Source organism: Dipodomys merriami, unplaced genomic scaffold, assembly GCF_024711535.1.
Source record: "Dipodomys merriami isolate MVZ:Mamm:240054 unplaced genomic scaffold, mDipMer1.0.p SCAF_26, whole genome shotgun sequence".
NCBI lineage: Eukaryota > Metazoa > Chordata > Mammalia > Rodentia > Heteromyidae > Dipodomys > Dipodomys merriami.
Genome location: NW_027204048.1, coordinates 8,785,991 through 8,798,971, shown reverse-complemented (window position 1 = coordinate 8,798,971; position 12,981 = coordinate 8,785,991). Strand labels below are relative to the sequence as shown.

Sequence of the window (12,981 nt, the reverse complement as noted above, 5' to 3'; positions counted from 1 at the left end):
TCATTTATGCAAGCAGAAGAGTGAAGAAAAGGAAAGAATTTCTTCTTGACTGTGAGTGTCCAGTTTCCAGTACAGTCTCGCCTTGAGGGCAGCAAGTGTGTCACTGAATTAATCACTTAAATGATGTTTGATTAAGAGAGTTTTCCATACTCCCTTTGGCTCAGCAGGGAATCTTAATACAATATTTAGTATTTTAAGTATTAAGAATTGATACTTAATATAAGAGTTAATCTTAATATAAGATTTAATAGGAAGTATTATACAAAGAAGAAGCTAAAAGAGAACCCACAGCACTCATTCTATGTTATATTAGTATTATAATACATGTAATATAGTATCTCTATATAGTGTATTCTATGGTTTATATTGTATAGATCATTCTATAGTATGTTAATAATATAATATTCTACATATCATATATTATATATAGTATTTTCAACATATTATTCTATACTATATTATGTTCATTTCCATTAATGTACTTAGTATAACAAGAAACTGCTTTATTCCTTGACATGACAATGCTTTTCATGTCTCCAACAGGAATATGTTTCCTGAGAACCTTGTCCAAGCCTGTTTTCAGCAGGTAATGTTAATGACTTTTGCCCATGATTTGCTCCATTCTTCCCATTTCTGGTTCAATAACTTTTTTTTCCTGCTGAGAGTCAAGAAATAGACTTAACCCATCACCTGTAAATGGCAAAGTTTCAGGCAATGCCTCTGTTTTATATCCCAGATTTTCCCATGCACAGTAAAGTGCCTGTGATCAGTTACTCTGCTCCTTTTCCCATCATGCATTTACCCTCAGTAGGATTCAAATAGGACAAATTAGTCATCTGAAAGCATGGGTGTTTTAAAGCATACCTTCTCCACTATGAAAAGTAAAATTGTTTACGATGTAGAGCTCCAGGGCCTATGTTAGAAAGCCTTGGTACATTTGGAAAGTTCTGCAGATGCAGGGCAGTGGATAAAGGGCTTTGCATCTCCTCTTTCCTGTCCCTCTCATGGTGACCATTCCTATTTGAAGCTGCGCAGTGTAGCAGGTGCTCCCTGGATTCAGTCTTGTCCACAGTCACGATGTGCCCATTGCAGGCACTCTGCAAAGCCCTGACTTTTTCCTTTAGGACTGTGTAATGCCCTCTTCACTCTCCTGACAAGTGTTTTTTTTTTCTTTTACTTATCTATACACTTTAAAACAGCTGAGTCTATCACAAACTGCTGTATTCATTTGCATAAATTACAGGGACAGAGACCTCTGTGTATACCAACCAAAAATATGGCAATTATATTGCACAGTAGCACCTCTATTTCACGAGGCCCATTGCAGATCAGCCACAGTGCTCATCTGTGAGGTTTTCAGATGCCTGGTGTAATGCGACACTAGCTCTTTCTTAAACCTCTGTATGGGAACCCCACAGAACCAAATAAGGCTTAAGGAAGAAAATTCAACAGAAATCTCAGTGACAGAGTAGCCCTAAAAGGACTGTTGATTTGGGTACAGTTCTTGTAATTTAATCTTTCACAGTATTTATTACATTCACAATGATCCATTGGGCTTAATCGTGCATACCTATAATCCTACTTACTCACGAGATGGAGATAGGAGGACCAAAATTCAAGGCTGCCTGGGACAAAGGTAGCAAGCAGCAAGACCCTGTCTCTGACAGAACCAAAAGTACACATGGCTTAAGTGCTAGAGTGTTTGCTTAACATGTCAAGCCCTACACTCACCCCCCAGTACAGGAGGGAAAAAAAGTCATAGTGGCTGCTTTAGCAAAGCAATGAAGTATTTTCCAGATTAAAAATAACAAAAGTAAAAGTGATTGACAAGAATCTCTATAGGTCTGTCTGGGTGAAGTTATTGACAGATAAATCATTATTTTCTCTCAGGCTCTTTCTCCATCATTTGTTCCTCATGATGACAGTGATAGAGCACTTGGCATGGAATGGTAGTGCTGAGAAGCAGGGGTTTGAGCATGCCAATCCCATTTTTAATTCCCAAACTCCTCTCAAGGGATTCATTGCCTTACTTATGTAACTGTAACCCCTCTGTTCAGCATCTTTACAATAAAATAAAATAAACCAAACTAACAAAAACAAAATTAGAAGCAGCTGGGCACTGGTGGCTCACAGTTACTCAGGAGATCTGAGGATGGTGGTTTAAAGCCAGTCAGGGCAGGAAACTCTTATGTCCAATTAACCACCAGAAAACCGGAAGTGGCCCTGTAGCTCAAGTAGTAGAGCGCTCACCTTGAGCTGAAGAGCTAGGGATAGTGCCAAGGCTCAGAGTTCAAGCCTCATGACCAACAAAAAACAAATAAACAAAAACAACCTAAAAGCAGCAGAAGCACCGTAGGTAGAGCCCCTTGGTGTTATTTATTGAGCAACAAAATCACATCCCTTTGGTCTAGTCCCAGAAGTTTAGAAAACTCTCTTTTTTAAACTCTTTTCAAAAATCTTATTTTATTATCAGTAAGCAGTTCTACAAGAAGTAGCCATTTCACAAAATGGTTGATGAAACAATGCATCTTGATTAATGCCACTCCTCACAATATTCTCTCCCATCCCTCCTCACCCACCACTTCCTCACTCTTCTTACGTTTGTTGGATATACATTGAATTCTTAACTACAACCCTCCTTCTCCTCTTCATCCTTCTGCTCCTCTCCCATTGACCCTACCTCACCCCTTTCAAGTACCTGCTTCCTGTTTATGTTGTTGAACTTAGACTTTGCCTTTCCAAGTGATTATACTATTGGAATTCTCCCTTCAATCTACCAGATTTCAGTTAATACACTGGTATATATTTGTATGCCACCTAATATATTTACTTATATATTTATAAATGAATTCTAGTGTCCACATATGAGGGACAACATGCAACCGTTGTCTCTCTTGGCCTGATTTCACTTAATGTTACTTTGTATTACAGATCTTTCCATGTTTTTACAAATAATGTACTATCATTCTTTCCAATAGATGGGTAACATTTCGTTGTATATATTCCACATTTTCTTGATCTCTTCTGTCCATTGAGGGGTGTTATGGCTGATTCCATACCTTGGCTATGGTGAAAAGTGCTGCAGTGAACATGGTTGTGCTTGTGTCTTTACTGTTTTGTTGGCCTTTTTCTCCCATGTGTAGTACAAAACCAAGCGTGAAGAAGTGCAACCTCCCACTGATCCTGTGAGGAATGTTACAGAGGTGTCTGTCACCACCACTAGGACCACACTTGCCGAGGTATGGTTCTGTTGCCCACTCCCTTCCCATGTAGGTAGGTCAGTCATGAGAGAGCAGAAGAGAGAAAGACAGTGACAGAATCCACATATATAAACTCATATCCTCACTAAACCTTATTTGCAACCCCAAATCAATACTCAGGTATTTTCAAAGTGACTCACAAAGTATCTGTATTAAATATCCAAATGTTCTCTGTGAAAGTAAGAGTAGTAAATGTCCCAGTGTTCTCTGCCTTCATTCAGAAAGGAAAGGCTTGCCTTGGGTTTAATCGTAAACACTGGGGAAAAAAGGAAAAGAAGGAAGGAAGAAAACCAGAAATGTGTGTAGGGGGTGGTTATCCATATATATGACTTTTCAGTGGACTTCTGAATTCAAGTTTAAGTTGAGCATGGTGGTGCATGCTTGTAATCCTAGCACTGAGGAGACTGAAGTGGAAGGATGTTGAGTTTGAACCTATCCTAGCTGTATAAGACCTTGTCTTGAAAAGAAAGAGAGAAAGGAAGAAGAAAGAAAGAAAGAAAAAAGGAAGGAAGGAAGGAGGGAAGGAAGGAAGGAAGGAAGGAAGGAAGGAAGGAAGGAAGGAAGGAAGGAAGGAAGGAAGGAAGGAAGGTGGGTCAAATTAAACAGGCCATGGTTGGCTTCCTACCTACTTCCTATTCCAGAACTTCTCCAACTTCTCCATAGCATCTTTTTTCATTTTCTCAGCTTACTTCCCAGGGAAACCCCCTCTTCTATCCCAATCTGCCTTCTCAATTGCATCTTATTCTTGCCTTCCGATGTGGTTCCACAAATACTTTCCTGAGCACCTTCCATATGCCAGGGCCTGCCGAAAGACAGATTTGGCATCTGTCCCTCATATGAAGGTAGAGTCATGAGTGTTATCCTAGGAAGAACTGGGAAGCATTTAGCAGAGGGGTAAGTCAGTTTGGAGGTGATAAAGGATGAGTAAGAATTATTCAAACAGATTATAATGACCCAGTCTGCCATGCCTTTCACTTTTGCTTAATGTCCTTGTGGCACATGCTTTGTCTCCTGGCTGCCTACTCATCAAGCCTAGCTTCCCTAACATTGAAGCTTCATGCACGTCCCAAACTCTGTGTAAGGCCTGTAACTCATACCTTGGCTATGCAGGTAATTGTATGCCATCTTGGTTTTGGCTCTTCTTTCTCATCTTACAGCCTTAGCCGGCTGTTTTTTATGTTGTATGCATCTATGGAATTATCACAATGAATTCCCTCCCTTTGCACTCTGTGTATGTGAGTGTGTGTGTGTGTGTGTGTGTGTGTGTGTGTGTGTGTGTGTGTGTGTGTGTGTGTGTGTGTGTGTGTGTGTGTACCTTGTGCTGTGGTCAATGCAGTTAAAATATTTTAGTGGAGCTGGGCGCTGGAGGCTCATGCCTGTAATTCTAGCTAGTCAGGAAGCTGAGAACTGAGGATTGCAGTTCGAAGCCAGCCTGGGCAGAAAAGTTTGTGAGACTCTTCTCTCCAATTAACCACAAAAAGCCAGAAGTGGTGCTGTGGCTCAAGGTGTAGAGTGCTAGCCTTGAGTACAAAGAAGCTCAGGCACAGTACCCAAGCCCTGAGTTGAACCCCCATGATTGGCAAAAAAAAAAAAGTGTATATATATGTATATATATATATATGTATTGTAGCTGTTCCACAAGTATTAGTTTCTAATAAGAAATAAATGGTATCTCAGTGGCTTGCCAACAATTCTTTATATACCTGGATTGCATTATTCCTATTATCTCTTAGTAAGTCCTATGCTGTTTTTACCCAGGAAAAAGTAAAGAAATAATTCATAATCAAAAACATTTGAGGAATTTTTATCTTTTTTGTTTGTTTTCTGGTGCCAGTGCTGGGACTTGAGCTCAGGGTTTGGGCTTTGTCCCTGAGCTCCTTTTTTTAACTGTATTTTTTTTGTCTTTTCTTTTTTGGTACTGGGGATCGAACCCAGGACGTTGCACTTGCTAGGCAAGCGCTTTGCCACTGAGCTACATCCCAGCCCCCTGAGCTCCTTTTTGCTCAAGGCTTGTACTCTACCACTAGAGCCACAGTGCCACTTCTGTTTTTTTTTTTCTGAGTAGTTTATTGGCGATAACAGTCTCATGGACTTTCCTTCCCTGGGCTGGCTTCAAACTGCAATCCCCAGATCTCAGCATCCTGAATAGCAAGGATTATAAGCATAAGCCACCAGCACCTGATGAATTTTTGCATCTTTGAAAGCATGTTGGTCATAGTAAGCTGGAGGCAGTAAAGAATATTCTGTGTAAATTTTCAGGATAAAACAGATGGTAAAATGTCCTAAAAATGTTGACACTGCTAAATATTTTGTGCTTCCTGCATTATTAATGCCTATCATTTAAGAAGACAGTCTCCAAATGCAGCTAGTATTTAAAATAACCCTAAAAATTGTCCTGATTCATACAAAAATGTAAAACACTTCTAGAATAAGAACGTTTCAAGAGAAATATGGACTTGTTAAGAAAAGGGACAAAACAGTTAAACCTCAACAGGGTGGAGGGCTGAGCAGGGTTCTACATAAGCAGGTATTCTTTTAACATTGGTATTGTCTTTCCTAAAGTATTATTGACTTTGTGGCATCGCTGTAATTATATTGCTGCTTTGATATATTTTCTTGGCTTTTAATCCACAGAACAAAACAAAGGAATACAAAATTGTAGGCATGTATTCAGATGGTATCAATGTCCTGGGCTTGATTATCTTTTGCCTTGTCTTTGGACTTGTCATGGGAAAGATGGGAGAAAAGGGACAAATTCTGGTGGACTTCTTCAATGCTTTGAGTGATGCTACTATGAAAATTGTTCAGATCATCATGTGGTGAGTACTATTTCATGTTATTTTTCTTCCCTTACAACCCAATCATCTCAAAATTAAAAGAAGCTGACCCCTTCTTAGAGAAGGTAGAAATTGAAAGTCAAGACATTGGTATATTAAATAATTTTATGTATAGCTGTCTGATCTGTTTGTTAGAAAAAAAATCTAGCTGTCAGCCATTATCTTTTTTTCCCCTTCAAAGCCCTAAGAAATCCATGTTGTACTCAACTGGTATCCATATGCCTCACTGACTCTAGAAGATGTGATTTAAAGGAGTTCCTTACAAGTCAGGACAGCAATGATTTTGCTGTTGGGCCCCAAGGCAGAAAGGAGATCCAGTATAAGTACCAGTTAATGAGTACTTAGGATGGGAGAGAGGAGCCCAGGAGAAATGACTAGAAGAATGAAGAGAGAAGCAGGGAAACGCAGGCACGAATTCATTGTCTATACCACAGAATTGAGAAACATAAGGGAAGGGGTGGGTCGAAGGATGAGGTGAAGATATTGAAGGGATGATACAGGTTAAGATGCATTGTCTACATAAATGGCTTGGCTAAATGGCAAACAAAATACATAGCCTAAAAATTAAGGAAAAGTGAGAGAAGAGGTAGGTTGGGAAGGGTGGGCAAGAATGTTGAAGGGGGCGATCTTAATCAAGAGGTACTGTATTCATAAACTGCTTTGTAGAATGGCAAAGTAAAAGAAAAAAATGAGAGTGGAAACATTTCCAACTGTTCCCGCATGGGCACGAAGTCATCTGAATGCAAGGCACTATCAGAGCAACACTGGGACCCCCACCTGAGGGCCCCTGTCTCTGAGCTACCAAACAACCCACTGTTCCTGAGAGGTCTCAAACTCCTTTATTTCACGTGGAATTGGTTGAGCATTCTGTAATCCAAAGGGCAGACATTGACACAACTATCTAAAAGGTTCAGCAAGCTGAGTGCCAGTGGGTCACACCTATAATCCTAGTTACTCAGGAGGCTGAGATCTGAGGATCACAGTTCAAAGCCAGCCCCTGCAGGAAAGGCCGTGAGACTCTTATCTCCAATAAACCACTCAGAAAACTGAAAGTGGTGCTGTGGCTCAAGTAGTAGAGTGCTGGCCTTGAGCTGAAGAGCTGAGGGACAGCGCCCAGGCCCAGAGTTCAAGCCCCATGACCAACAACAACAACAAAAGGTTCAGCAATAACAGCCTGGAAAGTGGCTTAATCCTACAAAAACATCAACTCCCTCATGTTTGTTTTTTTTTTAAAGGATAATAAAACTTATTCCCAGGGTTAAGTAAAATGATGCATGTAAACTATTCTCCCCAAAGCTACTATGACCATTCCCACTGCTACTACTACTACTACTGCTGGTGTTGCTTCTATTGTTGACACCTGACATACAAGAATGTCCAGGGCTAGAAAGAGCGTGGCCTCCATGTTTTGCAGAAAAGGCCAAGTAAGATAAGCAGAGGTGACAATGGATTGCATGTATGTACACTGTCTGTGTGTATGTATGGCGTGGAATATGCACCCAATCTGGCCATGCATTCTTGTTAAGTTTCCAAGTTCCCCTTCATTTTAGATGGATACAACTTAAGGTCTATGCAAGATACTAAAGCCAACAATCAGCGGTATGCTCAGGACTCCAAACCAAAACCTTGGCTTCGTGCTATGCCCTTTCCTCCTTCTAGCTGAGTACACAGGCAACACTAGCTTGCCTCCCTCCCCACTCCCCTCAACAAATCCTGAGAAACTCCCTGATAACACACGTGTGTCTCTGATCTGCTTACTTTCCAGTTACATGCCATTGGGTATTTTGTTCCTAATTGCTGGGAAGATCATAGAAGTTGAAGACTGGGAAATATTCCGAAAGCTGGGACTTTACATGGCCACTGTCCTGAGTGGGTATGTCTAATTCAAGAGAAGCAACAGAAACTTCATTGGATCTATGAAAGAATTGTTTCTGGAAAGGCTGGGGTACCGCTGGTTTTAAAGGTTTTAAAGAGTTCAGAGATAAACGCAGGCAAGCGGGGCTGCCCTTTAACAGCTGTACTGTAGGTGGATCGTGCTGTGCTAATTGCCAGCTCCTGGCAGAACTGCCTGGTCCAGGCTTTGCCACTGTCTTTATTAGTTGTATTTAAATCATTTAAAAGAAGAGAGAAACCTACTTGTAGCCTCTTTTGGCTCTCTCCTACCCTTTATTTCCTCAAGAACATCAACTAACCAAACAGATAAGAATAGCCCCCACGTGCCTGCAGGTTGAGATAAATTACGAAGGGTGAAATCATGAAATTAGACTCGAGCAAGTAGGAGTAACAGAACTGATTGGTTCAAACTCCATTGCTGCTGCCATGCCCTTTTTGATCAGAATGCCAGAGAGGGTTTGGGGAAAACCATCAGGCTTTAGAAGTCATAAAATAGGAAAGCACTGGGCATGAGTTCACTGGCATATTTCTTACAATCTAGTTATTGGTTCCTTAAGAAGAGATGCGGGGCTGGGGGAGGGAGGGGCAGGGGAGAGTTTGTGGGTAGGTTATGAATGGTCCCCCTAGAGACCAAGCCAGGGGCAGAATATGTCATATAGACTAACAAATGTGGACTAAAGGAATACATCATCATACTTATTTGATTCCCAGAGGTCAAATGTCCAACTTACGCTCACCTCTCACTTATTGGAACCTGCTGGCATTAGGAACGTTTCCACAGCACAATGCTGGCACCAAAGCATAGCCATGCCACCCAACACAGAAGCAGCCTGGGTTCATACAACGTGAGAGCCAAAGCCAAACCCCAGGTTACAGATGCCAGAAAAGCAGAGGCCTATCTTGCTGTGGGGCTGCTGGGACAGGCAGGACTGGAGACTGTGTCTGGGCACCGGTGTGGGTGAACTTTGTGATACTGAGCCATTTCATCATGGAGTTCTTCTGGTTTTTCCTCTCATCCTATTTAGGTTTCTAGCACAAAAGCAAAAGCTCTAGCTAAGAACTCACAATGTTTAGATACCAGCTCTGTACTGGGACTTCAGGACTCATCTTTGCAATGACTGTTTCTTATGATCCCAACCTAATATAAATGATCTGTACACTGCGAAGCATCCCCTCATACATGCATGCCATCTGCCAAGTGGGTCTCATTTCTTCAGCCCTCCTATTTTGAGAAACCAGTATAGCTCTGTGTAAAACAGAGAACAGTTTAAGAAGGCAAGAATAATGAAGGAAAGAAAACCAGTCCCGAATGTTGACCTTGAAGAGCAGAGACCTTTTTCCTTCTGCACCTTTGACTTCCACTGTAAACAGAGGGCATCATGGTTCAGGGGACCAGCAGGGGGTGGGGAAGGGGAGTCACTGTGATAAATGTTGTAATGGTATACTGTGATTGGGACAAAGATGGTCCCAAGGTGGAAAGGAACTGCTGTACTTGAAAAAGTTTGAAGGAAGGCTTCATGGAGGAAAGGAGAGGTATAGCTGAGTCTTGGAGGAGGATTAACAATCCAGCAGTAGAGCTGGGCAGGTGTAGTGGCTCACACCTGCAATCCTAGCTACTTGAGAGGTGGAAATCAGAGGGATCAAAGTTTGAGAGCAGACCAGGGAATAAAAGTTCAAGAGCCATGTCAACCAATGGGCTGGGCATGGAGATGATCCCAGCTATGGGGAATGCACAATGACTGAGTGCACTGATTCACACCCGTCATCCCCAAACACATGGGGAGACACAAGTAGGAAGATTACAGTCCAGAAAGGCCTAGAGCGAGACCCTACTGGGAAAAAAACCAACATGACAAGGGGCTGGACATGTGTTTCAAATGTGAGGCTCTGAGTTCCATCTCCCATACCAAAACAAATCAAGTGTGAGGTGTGAGACAATGGTAACGTCTTTGAAATCATGTATCTCTTTCATTACAGGCTTGCAATCCACTCCATTGTAGTTCTCCCACTGATATATTTTATAGTTGTACGTAAGAATCCTTTCCGATTTGCCATGGGCATGGCTCAGGCTCTCCTGACCGCTCTTATGATCTCTTCCAGGTAAGTAAAAGATGACCTTCGGGAAAAGACCTCCAGACCATACTCTATCAACTTTCCCTTCCCCTGATGAAGCAGATCCTAGCTTATGTATTTTGTAGCTACCTTTGAACGATGACCTCCATATATTCTGTCCTCGATCTTCGAACACAGTTCCCTTGAATACTTCCCTGCCCTCTTGGCAAGTTCTGCAGCTAGGAATGAGTTTTAATGTAACCAGGGTCAGTGGTGGGTAGATTGTTTTCTGATTCCTAGACTGACCAAAAGTGCTGACCAGTATGCTAATGGGCCCTTTGGGTTTTTGTTGTTGTTTTATTTGTGGTGTGTGTGTGTGTGTGTGTGTTTGTGTGTGTGTGTAAAAGATGTATCAGGCTGGGAAGGTGGCTCAGTGGTAGAGCGCTTGCCTTGCATGCATGAAACCCTGGGTTTGATTCCTCAGCACCACATAAGCAGAAAATGTCAGAAGTGGCGCTATGGTTCAAATGGTAGGGCACTAGTCTTGAGCTGAAGAGCTGAGGGACAGTGCCCAGGCCCAGAGTTCAGGCCCCTCAACCAAGAGAGAGACAGACAGACAGAGACAGAGACAGAGACAGAGAGAGAGGAGGGGGCCTTTTCAGGTAGGGATTGAGAACTGGAATTCTTCAACCATCATTCTTTTTTTTTTTTAATCATATAGTTCAGCCACACTGCCAGTCACTTTCCGATGTGCGGAGGAAAAGAATCAGGTGGACAAGAGGATTACTAGATTCGTGCTACCTGTTGGTGCCACAATCAACATGGATGGGACTGCGCTCTACGAAGCAGTGGCAGCTGTGTTCATTGCTCAGTTGAATGACTTGGACTTGAGCATTGGGCAGATCATCACTATCAGGTGGGGCCTAGTGTCACACTCATTTGCCTCGTGGTTACTAAGTAAAAGCAATCTGTGAAAGGAGGCCCTGTGGATTGTTTGGCTTGGCTTACAAAGTCCCTTCACAAGATTGAGGACAACTAGAGGGTTCATGGAACACAGCATTCCTGATTCAGAGTCTGAGCAGTTCTAATCATTGCTCTATGCTCGGTTCAGTGCGTCCAGTAGGTACTACGCACAAAGTAGGCACTAGAAACTCAAAGCTGAATGAGGGACAGTCACTGCTATCAAAGGGTTCCTTGTGACCAGACCTAGGTAGCTCATGCCTGTACTTACTCAGGAGGCTGAGATTTGAGGATCCCAGTTCAAAGGCAGCCCAGACAGAAAAACCCATGAGGCTCTTATCTCCAATTAACCACCAAAAAACCAGCAGTGGAGATATGGCTCATGCGGTAGAGTGGCAGCCTTGAGTGAAAAAGCTAAGGGCGAGTGTCCAGGTCCTGAGTTCAAGCTCCAAAACAAGCACCAAAAAAGAATTCTTTGTGGAAAGAGAATAGATCTCCAAAAGCATGCTGAGGAATATAGGATATAGCATGTCACAGAACTTTGTTTAGTGATCACAGGGGGTCCCAAAGAGGGAAAGATTAGCTCTCTGGGAAGAGGAAGGAAAGCTTCATGGAAGACAGGGATATAGATGTGTCATCAGTGAGGAGTAAGAACTTAGCAGGCTAATAAGGACGCTAAGTGCTTTGGAAAGCAGAAATAGCTCATACAGGGCTTGTGATGTAGCTATGTCCTAGTTAGAGTCAGCCATTGTTTGTTGTATCTGGCACAGCGAGTAAAATGTAGAGGACATGAAAGGATAAGACAGAGGTCATATCATGAAAGACTCCGTATGGATCATGGACAGATTCGCACTGTTAGAGAAGTAACAGGTTAGATGGGCAAAGGAACACAAGGCAGGCCAATTAGGGACTAATGGAGACGTCCAGAAAAGGTGTTAAAAGGCCTACATCAAGGCACAGACCCTGGAGACTTACTAATGAATGAATGAATTAAAGAGACAATAGCTCAATTCAATGTGAGGAGCAAGGGAAAGCTAGGATGTCTCCCACAATTGGTGAATGGTTCTAGATTGGTGGTTATAAAAACAGGAATTAGCATAAGAAAAGCAATAAGGAGAGGAAGGGGTGACATTATCTAAAAAGAAATGTTCTCATTAGCTGACTTATGAAATGGTAACCCCTCTGTATATCACCTTTACAAAAACAATAAAAATTTTAAGTAAAAAGGAAAAGCAATAAGATAAGGAAATAAAATTTTATACTCCTTAGCCACCCTGGAGGCTCATGTATATAATCCTAGCTACTTACAAAGCTGACACTCAAAACACCACAGTTTAAAGAGAGCCTGGGCAAAAAAACCCACGGGATTCCATCTCCAATTAACCAGCAAAATCCAGGCTATCGACATGGCTCAAGTGGTAGAACACAAGAAGTAAGCCGAGCAACTTTGAGGCTCTGAGTTCAAACTTTAGTAATAGAAAAAAGAAAGACTTCATATTTTTTGAGTCATTGAATTTGAAATACCCTTGAGGCTACAGGTAGAGAGATGTGTAGTGAGAAATGGAGATCTGGACTGTAGATAGCCATCTAATATATGTCAACTGTCTGCATCTGGATCTCAGGGTTACTGTGATTGGCTTAGGCAGGACACTTGAATTATTAAACTTCTGTTTTTTCACCCTTCAAATGAGGATAATAATCATAATGCCTACATTGTATTCAAGTGGTGGTGACTAAGTCAGATGACGCATATAAAAGCTTTAGTACCTACACAGCGAACTCTTTAGGAATAGATGACTCTTTAGGAATGGTGAGTTTGTAGAGAAGAAAAGGAGACTCAAGTTTTGGATTGAGAAAATTCTAGTATTAAAGGTAGACCGAGTAAGAAGAAGGAAGAGATGGGAGGAAACAAGAACCCTGAAAATATGGAGACCAAGAGAAGAAAGATTTTTCAGGGATGGAAATGGTTCACAGAATCA

The 12,981-nt window shown here is 41.9% G+C and overlaps 1 protein-coding gene across 1 annotated transcript in view; it reads left to right on the top strand.

The window, feature by feature from the left end:
- Slc1a1 (solute carrier family 1 member 1) overlaps positions 1-12,981 on the top strand; it is an 80,579-nt gene that overhangs the window by 60,531 nt on the left and 7,067 nt on the right. The window contains exons 5-10 of the mRNA XM_070035663.1: positions 544-586; positions 3,144-3,239; positions 5,895-6,079; positions 7,863-7,970; positions 9,968-10,090; positions 10,764-10,958. Of these exons, the coding sequence (XP_069891764.1) occupies positions 544-586; positions 3,144-3,239; positions 5,895-6,079; positions 7,863-7,970; positions 9,968-10,090; positions 10,764-10,958 (750 nt within the window). The remainder of the gene's footprint in view (positions 1-543; positions 587-3,143; positions 3,240-5,894; positions 6,080-7,862; positions 7,971-9,967; positions 10,091-10,763; positions 10,959-12,981) is intronic.